Here is a 22,750-nt window from a genome sequence, read left to right on the forward strand (position 1 = left end):
CCACCCCTCCTCCGGCCGCAGAGAAGGGCATGGAGTTGGCGGGAGCCTATAAAAGCCCCTGAGAGCGTGCTGGGGCCACGGCGCTGTGACATCCTCCACCGGCAGAGCAGGGCTGTGCACCATGTCCCACCACTGGGGATACGGCAGCCACGACGGTGAGTGCCCGGCGGTGCAGGACACCTGCCGGCAGCTCCCCGGGAACCGCGCCCGGGACGTGCCCGCTGCTGCCCCGCGGAACCCTTGCCCGGAGCGGCAATGAGCTCGGCGGCGCTTTTTTTCTCGTAACCTTGAAATGCACCTGCGCCCGGGCAGCCTGTCCGGCGCTCCGCACGATGTGCCGGAGCATCTCCTGCTTCGCCGCTGACATTCCTGTACTTCGGGAAGGGAGCGACGGGCGCTACTCCACAGGACGGGGTGGTCCCGAGGACTCCCCGGTACGACCCTCGCCTCAGCCGCCGAGGCCGTGGGGCTGCCGGGTGCCTCGGTGCCCAGGTGGGACCTCCGCTCGCCTTTGCTGCCCGCTGCCGCCAGCCCACACAAGTGGTACGCAGTTAAAGGCTGATGCTGGTGTTCGAACGTCCGTATTTCCAGAAGGAGGGCTATCGCTTATATCCCCCGAACTTTGTGTCTTTTCCCACTGAGTCGATTTCCGCTGTCTTGCAGGACCAGCTCACTGGCATGAGCACTTTCCCATCGCCAATGGAGAGCGCCAGTCCCCAATTGACATCTGCCGCAAGTCCGTCAAGTACGACTCCTCTCTGAAGCCTCTTAGCTTCAGTTATGATGCCAGCACGGCCAGAAACATCGTCAACAACGGGCACTCCTTCAACGTGGAGTTTGATGATTCTTCTGACAAGTCAGGTAAGACCTCATCTTCGTGTGCAGGAGGGGAATGGGAGAAATTGCTACTAACACTCCTACTAAAGTGCATAGTAAATCCAAAAGGGTTTTTTAAGGATGCAAACATACCAAAATGTTCTGGTTTCTGTGAGGTGTTCAGCAAACAGGAAACTTGGATCCCAGCTAAACTCGAGTGCAGTGAATTGGTTTATTTTTGTATAAATCAGAAGGCTCTGGGTAAGGGCTTGGCTGTGGAAAGAAAGAAATATAAAAGTATTTGACAGGAATAATTTCCGGCATAGTTTATCATAAGCTACTGATCGAATAGTTAAAAGAAGAGGCAAAGTATATTGTAAGAAAAAAATGGCCTTAGAATAGCGAAGAATTACAGTTAACAACTTGAAATGGAAATAGTTCAGAAATAGTTTCTTTGGTTATCAAAATATTATTTCATATTTCTGAAGCCAGTATGCTCCCAGGTTAGTACAGAAACAGGAATGATTAGAAAATACCTCTTTGTTCTTTTGTAATTCAAAAAAGCATTATCCCTGGTATTTCTTTATGCTCTGGGCTCTCTAGATTAAGTATCTGACACATTTCTACAAAGTTTGCTAGCAGGCAGTCGGTCCACAGTGTCTTGCTGCTCAGTGTGCTCTGTGGTGAAATTAAGCACTGAATCCTGCAAACCCTTAGTAATCCTTACGGAAGGGAATGGCCTTTCTGATGGGCAGACTGAATCCAAACTGTCCTTGCAGCAAGGGTTCTGAATGTTGGCTTTGATTGTAGTTTTTCATTTGGCTGCGTTTGTAGACATCACCCACCCACAATGAATGTGCCTTTATTTTTAATTTGGACAACAAAAACAATCCTGTTGTAAGTCACTGTCTTCTCTAGACACTGCCAGATTTAACTTGCTTGAGCAAGTGTCCTGTTTTTCCTAAGTGTTTTGTTGGCCATGTCATTTAGGGAATGGTGCTGAAACCAAATGATCTGTGCCTGCTAATACTAGGTTTTTGTAATTAATGTAATACAGCAAGATAACAGACTCTCAGCATAACAGACATTCAGCAGTGCTCCAAGAATTTGACTTTGTATTTTAACTATACTCTTTGTGCTGAACAATATTAAGTGGACAGATATAACTGTTAACAGTTGTATAAATACATATAGGTCCATATATACTTTATAAAAAGCATCAGTGTTAATATCTATACGGCTTTAAAAAGAAGAAAAAGGTATTCTGACCTGTTTGTTTTTCTGAAACACTGGGAAGCTAAAGGAGCTGCATTGTGTTCAATTTTACAGTGCCATGGAGAATGTGGTAAATGATCCAGAGTACAGAAAAAGGTATTCTTTTCTAACCAGATACGTGCAAGTCTGCTCTTGCTGCCATCCTGCTGTCATTGAGCCCAAAGGAATCGAGTTTAGGTCTCCACAGTGTGAAAAACTATTGTGTTCACTTTGTGTCTACCCAAGTCTGGAAAGAACTGTGAAAATCAGGTGGTAAGGAAAAAATGGCAGTAACATAAAATAATTTAAAGAAATGTCTGTAGGAAGAATGCTTTTGTGAGAAGTCAGTGCAGAACCAGAACATCTGTGACAGGGATCCTTTGACAAATATGCAGTGACACAGCTTTCAGAGTGGGAGGATAGGAGATGCAAGTAGAAATATTCTCAGTATCTCTATTAGTGAATAAAAAAATTATTATTCTTTAGAAACAAAAACCACTAAACGGATTTCTGTGAAGCTAGGTAAGGGAGGATCATTCACTACTAGACTTCCTACTGAAATTTACAGTGCATAGAATCTACCTGGCAGCACACTTAATGGCTTCATTTGTATGCGGTTAACTAGGTAACCTACTTTCCTTACACGAAATAGAGCTGTCTTTGACTTGCATCTACTTGATTCTGAATTTGATTCAGCATACCCAGTTCTTGGTTAGACATCACACAACAATCACAGGGAGAAGCTATGTGAGGTTATGTGATGTGCTGGTATGTGTTACAGAAGACAATGGAATAATATCCTGTAAATACTTCCCACAGCCTGTATTGCTTGTTTCTGTGAGCTGTCCCATATGTGGTAATGAATTATCTGTAGTAGTAGGTGCAAAATGAAGTAATAAGATCATTGTTTGTGAGTAATCCTCAAGATGAGTAACTGCACGCAAAGTAGATCTATTTCATTAAGAACTGTCAGTCTCATAACTAATGACACTGAAGCAAACTGAACGGCAGTTCTAGTCTTAATGTGTATTTGATCACTTCTGCTCTTCCAAGTATACAAAATGAGTTCTTGCAAAAAAAAAAAACCAACAAAAACCCCAAACAGGTAGTAATAGCATAATAAAAATAGGTAAGAAAGCTAAAATGCATGTTTGGATGAATCTCTCTGAAGGAACCTGTTACTTATTTCTTTGATTCAGAAAATATGTAATGCAGATAATGTAGATCACAATTGAGAGCAAGTAGATATAAGACTAATCAAAATTTTTCCTGCAGAATGTATATTTGTTACATGTATGCATCAGGAAAGTCTATGGAGCTTCTGCCCATGTCTGTGAAAAACAAAAATTAAAGCTGGGATTCCTTAAAATTATATCTGTATTACTTTGAGTAAGAAAATAAAATAAAAGTTCAGCTTTTTCAACAAAAATAACCTTTTGCAATTTTTGTGACTAATGTAACTGCACAGAAGAAAATGTTTTCTTCTTTGCTTTCAGAAGATTTCTTTATATTAATCTGTGGAGCTTTAAAGACATAACTTTTGATTCAGATTGTAATTATGCTTATGTTCTATACATTTTTATCATACAATGAATTTCTAACAGAGAAATTGTATTTATTTTTTGTAATAGCTTTAGAACGTTTGTTTTGCTTTCATGATAATTTTTTTTAGGTATGCCTAGATGCTACTAATAATGGTTAGGAAAATGCTCTCCCTAAGCAATTACCTCCAAATCTTTCATTTCAGTTCCTGTAGCAACTGTCTTGGGTTGTGTGACAGCTGTTACACTCCAAAATATACTCCCAAAGGTTCTGTTAATTCCCAAAGTGAATCCCCTTCATATTTTGCAGTTGCAAATAGGTAGAAGTGGTGTATGGAAAGGATATTTACAGGCCAACTTTGACACAGTAATTAACGTTTTTTGTCTGGAAAAATTCCATGGCTTTCCCTTCCATGAAATAGTATTTTCTATTTTGTATCCTTGGAGCCTTTTGGAATGCTTTCTTGGGTTTGTATGTAGAAAATCAACTGTGAACTTCCCCATTCAGTTGTTACTTAGTCTTTGCCTTCAGTTCTTGCAGTAGCTTTCTTAATTTTCATGTCCACTGTCTTTTAATAGTATGGAACATTAAGTATTTTTAGACATTCATCTTTAAAATTCTTTAATTCTAAGAATTTTTTCTTCATTTTGACATCAAAAAGTCATTATGATAAAAGTATAACTAGCAATATTGAATTCAGATTTATCCACTCTTGTGGTGGAACCAGACCTTACATGTCTGAAGCAAGTGGTGATGATAATTCTTAAAATAAGGTGTGTTACTGTAACCCAGGAATTTTACAGAAAAGGAGTGTCATTAAGGGTGCTTCTTTTATCATATTAAACACTGCATATTCTAATCTTTTGAAAGGACTTGAGTATCGTTTCCTTCACTTTAAAAAAGAAAACAGTGACTTCTCAGAGCCATGAAACCACAGGACATGGGTCTGCTTAAAAACCCCTCAAGAGCCTGAAGGATTTTGTAACATACATGAAGTGTGTTCTCTGTGTCAGTTTTCCCAGTAAAAAGTTTGAGAATTTATCTAAATTCTGAAATTCAGGTGGGACATGTTCACAACAGTAAACTAAATATTCTGTATTTTCTGATCAAGTGTGTGATGAGCTTACAAAGGAAACAAGTCAATCAGCCATGAATTTATTCTATAACAAGAATATTAAAATACCATATTTTAGCTGTAGATCCTGACAGAAGTGAATTGCAACTATAGTGTAAAACTCTAGAGACTTTACAAAATGTGCTGGTAATTTATGCTTGTGGGTAAGTCTCTTAATTGTATCCTTCTCCTTGCTGCTGAGCAAGAGTATTGAAATTCAAGTCAGTGTCCCAAGTAAATCTGACACTTTTGCAAATATTAAGTCAGAGCAGAACTTAAAAATTATGAGAAGACCTTGAAAATGAAAACACTGTATTCGCCTTGATGCTGGATCCCCTTGAGAGTCTTTCAGTAGTTGTAATCTAATATATTATCTGTTTCTTTCTGTAATTGTAAATATTAATGCATACACTTAATCTGTCTTGAATTATGACTCACTGTAAATAAACTAATCTATTTTGTTACAGTGGTTATTGAGGAGCCAGCACATTAGCACTGCTCAGTTGGCAGTGTGTTGCTTTGAAAATAGTGCCACTGTTGCTCTTCTACACTTCCACCTCAGCTGGTAAATGAAGAAGAAACATGTAGGTCTGCTGTCTTTAAGGCTCAACTCTTAATCAATGTCACTGCTACTGGTCTATTTTTAGGCTTCCCAGATCTAAAGATATAATATTAGCCATGCTAGAATAATATTGCATGTCATCAGTATAGGGTTATGGATTGAAGGTCCAGAGTGCACTATAGCTTGAGTGATGAATGTGTTGATCCTTTGGAATCAGAAATCGGAGAACTTATTGATTATAGGTTTAGAGGACTGTATTCAGACACCTCCTTATGTCACAAGTAATGTTGCGCATGGCTTGGCTAAAAAGTCAGAGGTTTCAAGGTCATGTGATCTTTTAAGTCATTTTTCCTGTGAACTGGGATCACCAGAAGCTGCAAAGTCTGTATAAACAAGTGACTTGAATAGCTCCAGTACTTCCAGGAATTGGAAAGGAAGATGAGAGGGCATGAGATTAGTCCTGCATGTTTCAGGTCTTCATTTCTTTACAGAAAACTGCCCTTCTTGATTTACACTGGGATGGGGTTGGTTTGCTGGTGGGGTTTTTTTTGTTTGAGGTTGTTTTTTTAATGTTAACATGCAATTTCTGAGCAGAAATTTGACCTGGATTGTGCATTTAACAACCATGGAAACTTCCTTTTTGCTAATCCTTCCACTGGAGGTGCTTTTAATGTAAAACCAGGAGAAGATAGTCAGCTGTTATCAGCTGGGGCCATTTGGAAAAGTTTATTTTTAAGATGTAATGAAGCTGTGTGCCAGATGTCACGATTACCACTCGTCCCAGCTGATAGTTTGTTTATTTACTTACAGGCATGGGGGACTGCTGCATACTTAGAGATAATGCTCACACCTTGAATTTGTTAGTCCTTCATTAGGTCTCAGGGTAGTATGAACACTGTCCAATACACAATTTTCAGTACAGTAAGCAGCCACTGGATTAGTATTTTAATACTACAATTAGAAATTAAATCAGTTGATGTGTGCGAGAGAATTTTAATGCTTCCATCTTGGTTCTTAAAGTTGTTGTCAGACTATATAGTGTGAAATGTGAGGGTTGAAGGCTGGTCAGAGATTCACTACAGCATCTTATGATTCTTAAAGAATTTAAGGGACTACATGAGAAATAAGCTCTACCAGTCTCAGGGACTTGAAAGAATGTTAAGAACCTAAATGACTTTGTATCTTGAAGCAGGTCAGAGTCTTCCTGGCTGCTGCCCAGTCTGGATGAAATAGTTCAGCTGAGGTGAATTGGAACCACTGACCTGCTGCAGATACACACGTCTTCAGACTTGCTGTGTTTTGGCAGCTGTTTCATTCTGGTCTGTCTCTGTGGAACATCCTTGTAGCCTTATCAGGCCAAATTCCTAGCAAGGTCAGCAGTAGGTTTGTTTTGTTTTTTTTTTCTTATGATATACCATTTTTTTTTTCTCATAGTGAAACCCATTACAGATATTTTTTGGAAATATGAGCCCTACAGTCAGGTGCTTCGATACTGTCTTGCTCTTGTTGGTTGCATGATATGCTGTACTTGGATGAGTGTCTGAAAGAGATAATGTAAAGATGGAAATACCCCAAAAAATGTGACTCTCTGTACTCCAGGTTTCACAGAAGTGACAGCTCACCCTAACCGAACTCTAGTTTGTCAGATGGGAAGCCCATCCTTGCATCAGAACACAAGGCTAATTCCTGAGCATCCTCATAAGAGCCTTTTTCATGTCATTAATAGTACATGGTGCTCAAGTAGGTTTTTCTCTTGCCTCAAGTAATGCTCCATCTGCTTTGTCTCTTCAGGTCCTGTTTTCCATTGTAGGGATGTCTGTATACACAAAAGCTTACCAAATATTAACACTAATATATGTATTCTGAATATGTTTATGTAAACATACTTAAAATGTTATTTACATGTCACATAAAATACAAAATCATAGTTTTCTTTGTGTTAAAGCCTTGTGTGTATGAGAGGTCTGTTCTCAAAGACAGATGCTTGAAATGGCCTGCTGCTGGGATTTTGTTTGGAGGAATCTCAATTAGAATTAATTCTTGAAGTTTGGAGCTTCTGGACATTTACCATTATTTTAGCTACTGGAAGGAGCTTTGTAGTCAGTGATTGTCATTTATAGAATATTTTCTCATTCTGCATTTTCTCAGATAAACAAATTTTACAGTAGTGTTTTTTCTTGTTGCACTAATGTATATGACAGGAAGGAATTCAGTCTAACTCATTAAACAGTCTTGTAGTTCCTCCATTTTGATTAATCCTTCAACATGTTTATTGTCTTGATGAGACTTATTAGTCAGAAGACTCTGTATAGAGAGAATATTCCATATGAGTTAACTAAATAATAGTAATTCCCACAGTATTCCTGCAAAAATTTAGATGTGGATTCTTCCACTTTCTGAAAAACAGGTATGAAGTGATCCACAGTATTTTTTTACAAGGTTGTTCTGGTTTACACTGGAAGGATAACTGCTCTCCAGCTTGCCTTTAAGTAGAACAGTGAAGGTGTGTAGCCTCAGTAAGCAGCTGTACCAGATGCAGCAAAACACCCTTTGATTTTTGTGTGTTTTCAAAAATCCCAGGGAAGTGTAATGGAGTGAAATCAACTTCATGTTCTGTATCCAAGAAATCCCACAGTTGGTGTAAGTCACATAAATGGAAGAGCTTGTGTGGTTATTTGACCTCCCAAATTAGTGCTGCTAATACTTGTGTTCACTTAATTTAGACCATGTTACGAGATCATTTAACAGTGAAATATAATTGCTGGATGTTACTAGTAACTTTTCCAGTAAAGGGTAGAAGATAGTATGGTAATGGAAAACCATTACCATTTCTTAATCTAAGGAAAGTAGCTCCAACTTTATTTAATGAGTATCTAATAGTGAAAAGAAGAAAGGGCAGTGTCAAACTGTCACCTCTTGGGCTGTAACACAAGACCAGTTTATGATGTAAACTGTCTTGAGTAGGTGGAACGTGTAAGAAAAGAATGGTTTTTTCAGCACATCTTGTGCTGTCTTCAGACAGCGTTGCATCTGAAGTTGTGCTATAAAACAGAAGGGATCACAGCTACATATATATTTTCAGGATGGTTTTCACTAATACTGATTTCAAAAGTAAGGGAGCTATTGATGAAATGCTCAAATATGGATCAGAACTTTCCCATTCTTTTTTAAAAAAGGGATGGAAAGGTTAGACTTCTTTTGAACATAGCCTGGAGTTGGTATTCCTGTCACATGGAACAAAGACAGGGAAGTTGCTGGTATGAATGTTCTTCTGATTCTCTGTGAACTTTTATATTGGAAAAGCTGGTAGCATTTATTCATGGTTTAAAAAGCTTGTTCTGAAGAAAAAAGCAGTTCTATCATTCCTACTTTGCCTTTTAAGTTTAGTTTTTATTTCTTTGAAAGGCTGAGAAATATTAAAAATAAAATAACTGCCTAATGTAGGCTAGAACAAGAGGGCCATTCTGTAATTAAGCCTGCTGAATTTGTATTCATTAACACTAATCTAATTATTACTTTCTTTAATGCTCTGCTGTGAGTCAAAATAAGCTAGTGCTGGATTTGAGAACCACAGAATGAGAAAAGTAAGCAAAAACTGCAGAGGTTTTTCTGCGTATTTTGGGGTTTTCAGACTATAGCAAACTTTGTGTAGAGAAATAACACTGCAAATGAACTGAAGAACATTGCATGGTTCTGCTTTTCAGCATGCTTTCCATTGATTAATAATGGCAGATTAACCTGTGCTGTGCTAGTGCTTTCTGAAGTCAAGGAGTGGTGGAACCTCAGTCCATTTGTACCTGCAATGACCAGCAAGACCATAAGCCAAAGGAACTGAAACATTTCAACTCCATGCCATCATTGTAAAATGAAACGTGATATTGTATGCATTAAATGATTTTGCATCTGTAAAGACACAGCAACCAGTTGCTTCATTTTCAGAAGGAACTAATGCCTTTTTACAGCTGCTCTTCTGAAAAAAGTACTCAGATTTGTAGTCCTGTGCTCGAAACATTTATGCTTCTTGGTAACTAGCACATGCAGAAATGTAAAAGTATAAGAAGATATGTTCCTATTTGATTACTTTAAGTAGCCATTCTTCTTTGCATCACATAGCTTAGAAATAGGTAGGACAAGTCCTGGTCTGGCTACAGTATTGGAAATTACATGCATTGCAGTGGAACATCTATTTGTGTTTTTCAAATAAAAATACGTTTTGGGAGACTTCTAAATATATTTATCCAAAGGAGCCCTAGGCAAATGCTAGATTGGTCCATTTTGAACCCAAATTTTGCATGCATAGGGCACACTGGTGGAAACTAATGCATTTTTAAGAAATCTTACTTCATTTTCACGTATTGCAATTTTTTAGTGAAATCCTTTTCACCTTATTGTTTATATCCATGGCTGGTGTTGTCCATGCTTGTATATAATGGGACTTTTTCAAACCTGAACATGCAGCCACCTTTTCCAATCAGCATTTGATGTATGTTTTCACATATGCACGTATTGTGCTAGTGTCTAGACTAATTGATGACTTTACTCCACAGAATCATTTTGTAGCACATACACAGAGCACACTTACATGTAATATCTGATGTCAACACTCTTCTGTCACTTTCCTATATATATATATTTATAGAGAGAAATTGGTCTCTTAAAATATCTGACACTTCAAATTACTTTTTCTTTTTAAATTTTTAAATCGTAACAGTTTAAAGATTTAATTGTGAATTTGGATTTGAGATGCTTGGGGAGAAAAAAGGAAAAAATCCCCAACCAAATCATAAACTGGTGTGAGACCTTGCTCTGAAAACTTAGATAAATAGTTCTATTTAATAGAACTATTTGTTATTATTCTGTGCTTTATGCTGCACTGGAGGAGACATTGTCTATGCCCTGAGCATTTTGCAGTGCTAGCCTTGATCCTGCATATCATAATGGTGATTGGTCACAGCTGGAGTGGAAGGGTAAAACTAACAAGCAGAATAAGGGAGCTTGCTCTTGTATAATTCAAAGTGTGGCTGCAAACTTCACTAGAGCAGTCCCATAGCACTAGTGCCAGATAATGGAGAGCATAAATAAACAATTTGTGTCCAATCCATGTTGTAAAAAAATCTGTCTGTGTAGGCATTGACATTTTTACCACAGTGGGAAGGACAAGAGATTTGAATTCACATCTCTGCACTGTCTTGTCCTATGCCTAGTGCTTTACCTTGCTGCAACAAAGCTAACCCATGGCTAACAGGTGTTCAGGTTTAAATTGGAACCACAGACATTTTACTCAATCCAATCTGCCACAGGATTTGCAGGATTAAGGCCTAAATGGATGAAGTGTTTAAAATGAAAGGACAGAGTACACTAGTACAAGGAAGATGATGCAGTCTTTAAATGTACTTCCTTAGAATGATTCTATGTGGGCCTCTTACAAAAGGCTTTTTTAATCTGTTTGGTGACAGAAAAGTTACATCTTCCCTCATCACTTGTAACACTAGCATGCCTGTTAAATTGCTGATGAGATGCTCACTGTAAAGTCACTTATGTTTTTATGCATTTATTATCGATTCTGGTGTATTGCAGTAATGTACCATTGAGGATGATCTGGAGTAGCATGGCAGCATGCAGTGAACTGTAAATCATGTAAAAGACTTGAGATAGCTGTTTCAGTTCAAAGGGAAACTTGATAACAGAAGTTCGTGAGTTGCTAAATAAAGGTTCTTTTCTTTGCAGTGCTGCAAGGAGGAGCGCTGGATGGAGTTTATAGGCTGGTGCAGTTTCACATTCACTGGGGATCCTGTGATGGCCAGGGATCTGAGCACACTGTGGATGGTGTGAAGTATGAGGCAGAGGTAGGACATGCTTTACTTTGTGCAGTCTTCTTTGTATAACGAGGGGATGTTTTTAAGTATTTCACCACAGTAGCAATTTCACTACAGATCTTCACAGGAGAAAGTTACCATAGACAGTTTTGGTATGATGCTGCCTAAGAACGTAGTCCTTGCAAGAGCAGGAGATTAGATTTGTCATTTTTCTCAGCTACTTCAAGTCAAAGAGAAACTGAAAACCCCACATTAATAATACCTGTTATTTTCCCTGCTTTCTCAGTGACTTTTGGAAATTATGAGGAAAGAGAATTGTAGTGTGTCTGTACATGCACATCCTCTTTTCCTAGTTTCAATTTTTAACACCAGAGGGATTTATAAATGGAGCAGAATAATTTTGGGCAGATACTTTCATATTTTGGTAGCAAAGAATCAAGGGGAGCTGTGAAGTGGGCAGACAGTAAAGTGCAATCTTACAGGTGGCACTCTTTGTGGTACCCCTAAGATGCCAGATGTCCCTCAGACCACTTAAGACTCCATATTAGTCTGACACAGAAACTGAGCAACTTTAGTGCTTTGAATCCCACCTTTTGTTGTCCCCTGTTTAGAAATCTACTGGTTTCTGTGACTGACTTATAAAACATATCTATAAATACACATTTGTGGAACATACTTGTGATTTGTGTTGACAGATAAAAGAAATTGCCCCGCAAATTGATTTGCTCTGGTGCCTTTTCATGGGGGAAGTAGCTTTTATCTTATCAGAGAAACTTTCAATTGCCTTCTGTCTTTCACAGTACCATAATTACTTGTTCAACTTGACTTGCAGGTGTGGGGAAACAGCCTGATGAATTAAATTAGAAATAAAAAAAAAAAATTAAAAATAACTTGGAAATTAAAAAGAAAGTAGCATCCTGGCTAACGTGACCTTCCTTTCATACTATTTTCCACGTCTTTCCAGAAAAGGAAATGACTGATTTTTTTAAAAACTTTAAAATTGTAAGTCAAATCTGTAGTTAATGTGTCTTCTTCTGACACTGGCAATGTATATCTGTGGTAAGAACTCCAGGATATATAGCATTAAAATAATATGTTGAAATCTTGCAAGCTGTATGTGAGAAAAACTTATGCTGAAGATAAGTTTTACCACATGAAAAGCAGAATGATACAGCCACAGCTTGCCTTTGAAACTCACCAGGGAATAGGAGTGAGGAGCAAAATAAAATACATTATAGAAATCTCTTTGAATAAATGAAACTTTCAAGTAGATAAATAATTCAACAAATTCTTAACTGTACACAAAAGCTTTCAAACCTCAGCAGTAAAACACCATCTTGCTCTTAATAAATTACTTCCCTGCATCTTCATTTGTGAAGTATTCTGGATGAAATATCATCTTCACAGTGCTTCTTTGTTTTCTTGCTCTTAGCTCCATATTGTTCACTGGAATGTAAAATATGGCAAATTTGCTGAAGCTGTGAAGCATCCTGATGGTTTAGCTGTGGTGGGCATCTTCATGAAGGTTTGTTAAACTTTTTTATATTTTGTCCGGTGCATTGATTGTGTTGCAGGAGGGAGGGAACCTAAGAACAGAAAATAGAGAATAAGGCTGCATTGTGCTATACTGCCCAAATCCATAGCAAATTAGGTGGTGTTCCAAATTCTGGCCTCCCTTTATCTATAAAAGTTGTAAACTGGCCATGGAGTGACTGTCATCCATCACTGTGGCAGCCCTGTATAGCAGCATTCTTCCCTTCATCGAGACAGTGATGCTACCATAACTCTCACCAGTGAATGGTGATGTGCATAACTGACCAAGTTGTGTGCATGAATCTGCAGTGTGACCAGCCTAAATAACACCTATTTTCCTTTTCTTGGTATTGTTAAATGGCAGAGTGTTTTGTGTTAGTTGAACACAGTGGCTGGAGGAGGTGTCTGCTCCAGCAGTACGTAGTACTCCATCCTGGCCTCACTGAGGGTGACTATTTTATTAGGAGGGTGACTTCCATAAAAGAAGAGCAGCTTAGGTCCAAAAATAAATCCACATACTTTAAATGAAAATAGCTTTATTATGTCCAATGTCCTTGGCTGACCCGTTTATGCTCACTGTCAACTGGCATGATTTTACAGAGACTGTTCTAGTCACTTATGCTGTAACATTCCTATTACAAAATGAAATGCAGCTAGAAAAGAGTTCCCTTGAGAACTGTAACAGAAAACTAAAGGTGTCATGAGAATGATGATTTTTATTTTCATATGGTTTGTGTTACAGGTGGGAAATGCCAAGCCTGAGATGCAGAAGGTTGTGGATGCTCTGAGCTCCATTCAAACCAAGGTAATACTTGCTGTCTGTGCTGATGGATACCACCACAGCTGTGCTGTCTTATCTTCTTTGGAAAGTAGATTTTTTACTTCTTCCCAGCCTGCTACATATAGGAAAGTAAAACAAACTTTCCTGCCATCAGCACAGGCGTTCCTATAATTCTAAAAGCAAAATAGATTTGAATGAAGTTGAGGTAGAAAGCATGGAGTACTAGAAACAGTGATTATTTCCTATCTTTGTGACTACATTTCTCTGTCTTTTAACTGTATGTAAACCTATAGGATAGAATTCATCTTCCTAATCTAAACTACGTAACTAGGTGCCCTTTCTAGTCAGTGGTAACAGATGGAAAAGGCATTTCCCCTCATCTGTGCATCTGTGGTCTAAATTTCCTTTTTCCAAGAGGGCATGCTTCTCTTGGCTGTTTCTATAGAGAGTTCAAATAAACAGTTTGATCAGGATATATAATTCAGGGGAAAAAAGTCTTTCTGCATTTTAAATATTGTGTGTGGTGTGTGTGTGTGATTTAAGTGTGCTGAGTAATGAGTAAATAAAAGTACTTAGTGAGTAATTGGGTAAGTTCATATTGTGTAAAGACCTGTACCAATGAGAATTGTGGACAGGAAAGGTAAAAATGAGACTATCATCTTTCTCATCAAGCTCCCTTTGAGGTAAATGAATATTGTTGCTTACTGCAATGGATTCTCCAACAGGTCTCACAGGTTCTCTGTTTGCAGTGCAATCAGTGTATGTGGCATCTGAAATCTCATTGTTTTTCAGGCAAGGTCAAGTATTATTTCTTACAGAATAATATATTATTCTTGGTCTTAGAATAATATATATATGATTCTAAGACCAAGGAACATAAATGCAGCATTTCATATGACAAGCAATATCTTGAAAACCTTGTAAGAAATATATTGCTGGGAGTATTTAATCCAAAATATACTGTAGTTGGCATGTAATACTTCATGCCAATTTCTATTCTGCCTTTCATGGAGCTTTCCTAGGAGATTTCACTACTGCAATCCCAGTGTGTGTATGTGCTCTCTCTGACATCAGCCCATCTGCTTACTTTATCGTAGGGAAAACAAGCTCCCTTTACAAATTTTGACCCCACTGGACTCCTTCCTGCATGCAGAGACTACTGGACATACCCTGGCTCACTGACCACTCCACCACTGCTTGAATGTGTGATCTGGCACGTTCTGAAGGAGCCCATCACAGTGAGCTCTGAGCAGGTAGGTTTCCAATGAATGGTGCCAGTAGATGTGTTACACCAGTGGCTTCATTTCAGCCCATTAGGTGATTTGTGAAGTGGCAGTGTTAGTGTAGAGCTGTACAGGGTATTAGCTAGCATCACAAGTAAAAAATATCTATCTGAAGTGGTAATCCTCTTCTGACAGAACTGCTTCTGCCTGTGGATGTAGAGTTTGTTGCAGAGTGTAAGTCTGTCCTCTAGCTGGAAACTCGAGGGAAGATGGGTGTTGCTGCTGAAGATCAATAGATCACACGGACACAGGTCGAGGTGTGGTGAAAAGAAGAGGGGGTTTATTTTTCCTCCCAGGATTTATAGGCTTGTGACCATGGCCAGGGATTGGATGGTCAGGATAACACTTTCTCACTGCACTGGCCATGAGAGATGCCCATCACAAGACATGTAACAGAAAGAATGCACACATATCTATGTTTACAGTTACTGTCCTGGGAAAGTCCTTAGAAAACTATGTTAGCAAGCTCAGAAGCTGAGTTTTCAGGGTGACAGATGGGGGTGGGGGGGAAGTTGAAATCATCAAGATGTTTTCCAGATATATGGTTAGAGCTGTCATGTGGTAAAAATCTGGAAAATTGAGGCATGCATGAAAGGACTATTTGCACATGCAGAGTTAGTCTAGCATGTATTGTGAGCATCAGCAGGTTTGCTGTACATGCAATTACCTCTCTGGCTGCACTTGCCCTGAAAAGACCAGGCTTACAAAGCACCTGGGGAGCATGTATGCTGCATCCACAATCTCACAGTATAGAGCTGTGGTTGGTCCATTGATTTTCCAGCATTTCCAGGACACAGAGCTCTTTTTGCAAGTTCTGTTTGTCACAGAACAGACTGGGAAATCCTACGCAGATTTGTGATGATTCTAACAAAGCTCCCATTCTTTGGAAGAGGCAAAATTTGCAGATTCCAGAAGTCTGCTGCATAAGAAAATACTCTGTTGACCAGCCTGAGAAGGATAGTCTTCCTAGTAGGAAGAAGGTTGTGCAGAATAAATCTCTCTTGGCCCCAGCTTTCTGTGCCATCCATTAATTAAATTACATACAGGCAAGATTCCATTCTTGGGTTCAGATCTCTGTGCTTGAGAGATATAAATAGAATCTAGAGCCTATAAATAGAAAACAGCCCTGAAGAGCTTTAGTTTAACTTTCAAATTCCTAAGTATCTTTTATTGATGACAGACTAAAAATCTGCACCTACTTCTAGGGGGTTTGTTCATGTGATATGAAAGACAATGCAACTGAGCTGTTGTAGAACTTAACATAATAAAAGATAGAATACATGATGAGGAAGAACTGTTGGAAGTAATAACTGTAGCAGTGATTGACTGCCATTAGTAAACTGCATTAAAGTTGACACTATTTACTTACTCTAAACTATTCTTATTGCTGTTGATAATCCAAAATTTAAAAATGCGGTTTTATCATAAGGCAAGAGCACAGTCACCAAATTAGTGTGTTTTTTTCTACTATACCTACTCCAAACACCTACAAGTGGTAAAAGTTACCACTTACCCCCACACATCCCTCCATATCACTATCTCTATTTCCACACTGTGTAGCAGTCTGCTTTTTCATTCCCGTACTGATCAAAACAGGAAACCATATATCAGAGTATTGATGCAAGATTTAAGATGGGTAGGTTTTCCAAAGCTAGAAAGTAGCTGGATATAGCAGCAGGGTATAGCAAGCCTGCTATCATTTGTTGTGACACAGCAGTTTCTGGCAGTGGTTGAGCTCTGAATTTTGTTTTGGTTGGTCCTGAAGGTAAACTTCAGTGGAGACAGGTGACTGCTGAGGCCATTTTTCCTTGAATGTTGGAAAACCTGACTTTTAGGAAATCCTGTGTCCCACCTACATATATTCATCAGCAGTTCTACCTGTCTGTGTGAGATTGTGTTTGGGGTGGGTTATTATTTTGGCACAATCTTTCTGTGAGATTCTTACTTAGACATAAAGGTGCTTTTGTTACATCAGATTGTGCAAACACCAATTTTACTTTAGGAACAAGTACCATAACTATACAGTATGCTCCTATTGATGTGAAGCAGTTTTCTCCTTTCACAGCATTTGAAAATTAGGATAACTTGAATTTATTCAATAGCTTTATTTTGACCCAAGGGTAAAGCCATTTTTAATTGTTATTATTTCAAGTGGACTTAAAAAAAAAGAGCCAAAAGTGTATAACTTGCAGAGGACTCTGAAAGGATTTCAATTCATATCTGGATCAAGGACAAACAGCTCTTTGCTTATGGAGTTCAGAAAAAGTGTGTTTATGTCCTTGTTTTTTGTGCTTTCATAGTTGTTCTTGCCAGGATATTTTATGGACAGGAGAAGTTATGTCAAGGCTGGAAATGGTGTGGATGAAGTGCAGACACATGGGTGCTGATGCTATCTCTAGACTACTAGTAGAGGCAAAACTTTGAGTTGGTGCTCTGGTTCAGGCCCAAGATGTGTAGTTTCAAAAAGTCCTTCTGAAATGAGAGGATGCATTTGAGGTTATTTGTGCCTTTTTCCACAGATGTGCAAACTCCGTGGCCTTTGCTTCAATGCTGAGAATGAGCCCGTGTGCCATATGGTGGACAACTGGCGCCCATGTCAGCCTTTGAAGAACAGAGAAGTCAGAGCCTCCTTCCAGTAACCTCGGTGCTGAGAGTGTTAGGAATTGCTGTGTTTGTGAGGAGCCCCTTTTGCTAAACCCAAATCAAACTTTGCCATGTGTGCCCAGGCAACATCTCGTCTCCCAGATCCATTCTTTCTTTTGCTCTGCATCTGAAATGCCAGCTAATGAAATGTGAAAGGCTCTTGGCCAAATGGGAAAGGGTTCTTAAGGTGTGGGGTGGGGGGAGGCAGGGGGTGGGTGGCTGTGTGCATTTTGGTGACTATTACTGCGACTGACATTTTGGTATAAGAGTATGTTGGCTACTTGGGAGAGGATATGGTGGTAGCAAAATAAGCCATTTTAAGAAACCTCATCCACTGGTGTGATAGTACACGTAACTAATGATAACTTGAAGCTTTGTAAGAAGCACAGGAGTACAGAATCTAGCTATAATTTAGGAAAAAAAGTATTTTGAGAAAGTTAAGCAAAATGAATATTTAGAACTAGACTTCTTAGATTTTAAGAAACTGACGTAAATATTTTTGAGACTGTTTTGCATTTTTACCCATGCTGTCAACAGCCTTAGTTGTGTCTTAATGGTAGTGTTGGGATTTTTAATTAAAAATGTTCTAAATCAAATGTTTTCTTTAAAAGTTGTTATTACCATAGAAATAATACAAAATATCTTTTCATTGAAATAATATATGTTCTAATTTAAAAAGGAAAATAATATTGTATTTTAGATAACTTCTCTAATAAATATATACTTCTATTTTTGCTTCCCTGCTGTTATTTTAAGTCCAGTAAGGAGTCACTAATCTGTTCACATGGTTGCATATTAAACATAATTACTAAATAGATACATTGGGAATTGGCTTCAGTGACGCTGAACATGAATGCAAGACTATATGGATATGTTAAGAAATTTTCTCTAACTCTTTTCTCTCTGATAGCAGAAGGAAGTGTTAATTTTGAGCAATCACTAAAAATTACCATCAAAATTGAATGTATAATGAAAGATGCCCTCACAAAACATTTGAACAAAATTATACTGAAGAATGGGCTCATTAGATTCTAGTCCTAGTTTTAAAATTAATTTATTAGGAGCTTGCTACCCTGTCAAGAATCACTTTGTAATTTTAAGGTATCAGTTGGGCAGGCTATGTTCTGGATCTTAATGTGTGAGATGGAAATGAAGATATCTCAAAATGCATACAAAGATCTTTGGAAAACTGTCAAATCTCAACCTTTGAAAAGCTTCCACATTTAAAATGCCCACCATCCTACCTCCACAGGAAAAAAAACCCCAAAAAACAACAAACCAAAATAGAAAAACCAAATGTTATTTTGTTCTAAGTTAATTTTTTTTCATGGAGCTACAAAGGTAAGTTACAATCTTATCTCTTGCTACAACAACCATGCTGTTGGATTCAAGTTCATGTTGAGTGATTTGAGTACCTTTTGGACTCCAAGCATCACCCCCAGGCCTGAGAGCTATGGAGTGGTAATCTCATTGGTAACTGGACAGCTGAAAAATTATCCAGGCAGCTACATGACAGAATGTCAACTAATGTCTGGGATAAAAACCTGGAAATGCCCTTGAGGTTCTAGCCACTGTTGCAATGAAGAGTTTCATATCCTACATTCCATCACACTTCAAGGTTGCTCCATAAATAATAGCTAACAGCAAAGACAATCAACAACAGTCTTATATTTATCATCTTGTTTGTTTGAGCCTGTTGACCTGGAATGTTGCCAGTGCCATATGTTTGCCTTTGTTGAGGATGAAGTACTTCTGTATTCAGCCAGACAGTGCAATAGATGTTCCTAGGTCACGTTTTTGGGTACAGGAAGAGCCTGTAGTAAGTCTTACCTGTGTGGTCTACCAGGGAACACTGGTCTTTTTCTGTAAATAAGCCAAATTACAGAATCACACCTCAAAACCCTCACAAAAAAAACCTTTCCAGCCCCTCTCCAGTATAAAATGATACATGAACTTACCACAAATTCACATTTTGCAGTTAGATTCTAGTGCAACGGATAGATAACCTTTTCCAAGGGAGATGTGTTAAGTCCAACCTGGAAATAAAGAAAACAATTTCCCTGGCATTCATGATTCATTTCCTGAATGGTGAGTTCAGTTAAGGTAATGGTGAACAGAAGTATCCAGCTCTTCTTTCTGACCTTTATTCTTATTTACTGCTTGCTCATATGAAGAGTTTGTAATTAGGTCTTGCAGTTGTTGCGCCGCAGACATAACTCCCATTCTAACATCATCCTGTTTTAACTGAAAAACTGTTGCTGAATTCATAATGTAACTTAAGAGACCAGTTTGGTCATGGAACCAAAGATGTTCCAGTGCACGTAATTCTGTTACTGTCAAGCTCTGATTAAAGGGAAATTCACATAGGAGGAAACAAAAACTAGGGCTAGTGCATTAATCTGAAATCATCATAGGATACTCAGCCAGCACTTGGATGAGGGAAAGAGGGAAGCACATTCACTTGCAAACTGTTCATTTTGCACAGTTTGTGATCTTGTCTGTCACTTGTCTGCCAACTCCATGTGTTAGAACATTTTATGATTTTTCCACTGCTATTTCTAAGACTTGGATGTGTCCTAGATTGACATGGGCGGGTAGAAGTGTGATTAGAGATGTTCCCAGGAAGATAAGATTAATGATGCCCTGCATGGAATCAGCAATATTTATAGAAGTCCAGAGAGTTTATAGAAGAGTATCACTCACTAAATAACAGCTTTAGGATTTTCTAACTCTTCAAAGAAAAGCCATGCAAGCAACAGCTGTGTCAAATCTAGTACCATAGAAACAAGGACTGATGAAAGTACAAGCAGTAGCTTTATTGAAAAACTCCCATGGACCCTCTAATCCACCACTTCCTCTTCCAGACCACACCACCCCATACATTCATGTAGCACCTGGTGACAGTTGTTTAAACTGAATGTTTGGTATATTTTAAGTCTACTTGGGAACTGGACATTTCACTGCTGTGCACTTCCTCTTTCTGTATGATGGTAAACAGCTGTGCTGCCTTGATGCCATCAATGGTTCACTCAGGCCATGAGGCTCCTCAGCCACCAACTTCCTAAAGGCAGATGCACGAAACTTTTCAGGGATCCCTAACTAATTTTAGACCACATTTCATGATTGTCTTTTATCCAAACCACAAACCAAAGCCATGTGGTTTGGGTATGTCCCCAGCCCAGTGTGGGTTACAGTGCAGTGATTCTCATGTTCACCCTAATAAGGAGCTCTCCAGAATGCTCACTTTGTTCAGAGCTGATGGACCCAGATGCTCAGCAGACTCGGTGCTAACACAGAGTAGCTGTGCTGCTCCTAATCCCCAATTAGTCAGTTTTGTCCAGTGAGGATGCCAGTGCACTCCAGTGTATTAATCAGTAAAAAGACACCCTCAGGTCATTTGGAAAAAGGCAATACATGAGCCTTGTCTTTATAATCCTGCATGGTGTGAGGTATTCTATGTATGGAGGAAGTCACTGCTCTTTTGAACTCACACCCTTGAAAGAGCAAAGAAATGCATTGATACCATATGCAATAAACGGGTAACAGGTGCATATTAACAACAGTTTTCCTAAGGAATAGAGTTTAATGAGGCTTGTAATATTATTCAGTGGTCAAAAACCTGGAAAATTCACTGCAAAGTATTGACCTCCTTCTGTCTTGGGAAACCCAAAGTGTTAAGGACCCTCACTCCAGTGAACCTGCAGGGCTCATCAGTGTAAAAACTGGAGCCCTTGACCAATGAAGGATCCTCTTTGCTCATCCTGTGCCACTCTGCCTTACAAAGGAAAAAGCAGGCTGGTGTAATGACTCATTGGATATTCTCTCCCTTTCTGCTCCACAGCCGGGCCTTCAGGAGTCCAGTGCACCTAAGCAGGGAAATGGAGAACTCTTTCCCAAGCAAAGGAGGAAGGATACCAAATGATCTTGGGTTTGTGAAACTGTGTAGCAGCAAAATAATTTGTTGGAATTACTCCAAGGTCAGGGAGAGCTTCCTCTTTCCTTTGCTTAAATCGTTCTTCAGATGACTTGAGCTTGATTCAAGAAAAGGAACAGGAGCTTATTTAATGGGCTAATACATCAGGTGATGCAGGATACTGTAATTTGGATGGTGCACCTCTTCAACACTTTATTAGCTGTACAAAAAGTTTTATCAAAAATTACTATAAATAGTCTAATTGTGTTATTCTCAAATGACAGTCTAAATAATACATTACCTGAATCAAAATCAATACCTAAAATGCCCCTAGATACTTGAGGATGTGTTTTGGTTGTTTTAGTGATTAACAGTCATGCTTCAAGAAGGAAGGTAGATGTAGTAAAGAAAACAAAAGCCGCATTTTTCTGGAACAAAAGAGAAAAACAAGGCTTGAAAATATACCATCCTCACTCTGAATCTGTTCTTGGGAGACATTTAAAAGGACAGCATTTTGCAGATCAGCTTAAAAGAGGGTGGTAAACATAATTTCCTCCTACTCTCTGTAGAAGTGCATCAGGCTTTCTAAATACTTTCTGACTGGTAATAGAAGTCATACCCAGACTGCATTTTGAAATCAAAGTATTTGAAATTATTTTTAGAGACATAAACAAGTGTTCAATTAATGATAATGCCTACAGATACAAAATGCAGTAGTCCCAGAATGAGTAAAATTCTCCTGCTGTGAGTTTGTAAATGTCACCTTCTGCTCTGCATTTCCTAAGGTTCTCTCTCCCTGGAGAAGAGCTCGTCACGTCATCAAGTGTATGGGGGAAGAAACACCAGAAGTTAAGGCCTGATCATGAAAACTCTGATGTGAATAATCACTTACATGAGTAATCCTATCCATTAATCGAAGTTTAATTGGTTTCCCGCACCCATTGCACAGGAAGGGTCATTCTCCTTCCATGAGCAGTAGAGTTAGGAGGCTGCATACTTGAAAGGTCAGGTGTCCTGTTTCTTTCAGTTTCAGTTTAGGGATGTATCCTGAGGAATAGTGGAAAGGGGATAGGAGGAGGAATGGGGGTGAGCTAGGCTGTTGGGACTGTTCATGTGAAGAAATTTGAGCATGCTCATAAGTGACTTGCAGGACCCAGCTCCAAATTTCTGTTGAGTAAAATTCTATTCCAGTCTAGTTATCTAATCCTTGTATATTCTCCAGGTAAATGGAAGTGTCAGATCATTCCCCTATGAAAATCTGTTACTATTTCTCAATTGAGCAGCTATCTAGGTTAAGGAGAGGGGACTGTGAAAGTATCTTTGCCTTTCAGAAAAAAAAATAGCAATCAGGAAAAAAAATCTAAACTAATGGAATATTGAGATAATTTTTATTTTGAGGAATAATATCAGAGCAATTGACCTGGTTTGTCATTAATCTATGTCATTCTATGTTTAATAAACTTATATGATAATAACAAAGTATACGAATAATG

General features: G+C 38.7%; 1 protein-coding gene across 3 annotated transcripts; it reads left to right on the forward strand.

Annotated features, from left to right (window-relative positions):
• LOC107200179 (carbonic anhydrase 2) lies at window positions 1-18,022 on the forward strand. Of its 3 annotated transcripts, XM_015618272.2 has the most exons (7): window positions 1-155; window positions 664-861; window positions 11,016-11,134; window positions 12,537-12,629; window positions 13,380-13,442; window positions 14,516-14,671; window positions 17,221-18,022. In XM_015618272.2, exons 1-7 carry the CDS (start codon window positions 122-124, stop codon window positions 17,338-17,340), a joined length of 783 nt encoding a protein of 260 aa, XP_015473758.1. In that variant the 5' UTR covers window positions 1-121; the 3' UTR covers window positions 17,341-18,022. The 3 variants fall into 3 exon arrangements, with proteins under 3 accessions (XP_015473758.1, XP_015473759.1, XP_015473761.1); XM_015618273.2 differs by lacking the exons at window positions 1-155; window positions 664-861 and adding an exon at window positions 2,146-2,187; XM_015618275.2 differs by lacking the exons at window positions 1-155; window positions 664-861 and adding an exon at window positions 8,853-8,872.
• Window positions 18,023-22,750: the final 4,728 nt, after the last annotated feature.

The sequence above is a fragment of the Parus major genome, chromosome 2 (assembly GCF_001522545.3).
Source record: "Parus major isolate Abel chromosome 2, Parus_major1.1, whole genome shotgun sequence".
In the NCBI taxonomy this organism is placed as follows: domain Eukaryota; kingdom Metazoa; phylum Chordata; class Aves; order Passeriformes; family Paridae; genus Parus; species Parus major.

What these genes read in the sequence shown, in the direction of transcription:
- LOC107200179 (XM_015618272.2), top strand. Translation starts at nt 122, where the DNA reads ATGTCCCACCACTGGGGATACGGCAGCCACGACG. An exon ending in GTGTGAAGTATGAGGCAGAG is followed by an intron (nt 11,135 to 12,536) that starts GTAGGACATGCT and finishes TCTTGCTCTTAG; the next exon opens with CTCCATATTGTTCACTGGAA. An exon ending in TCACAGTGAGCTCTGAGCAG is followed by an intron (nt 14,672 to 17,220) that starts GTAGGTTTCCAA and finishes CTTTTTCCACAG; the next exon opens with ATGTGCAAACTCCGTGGCCT.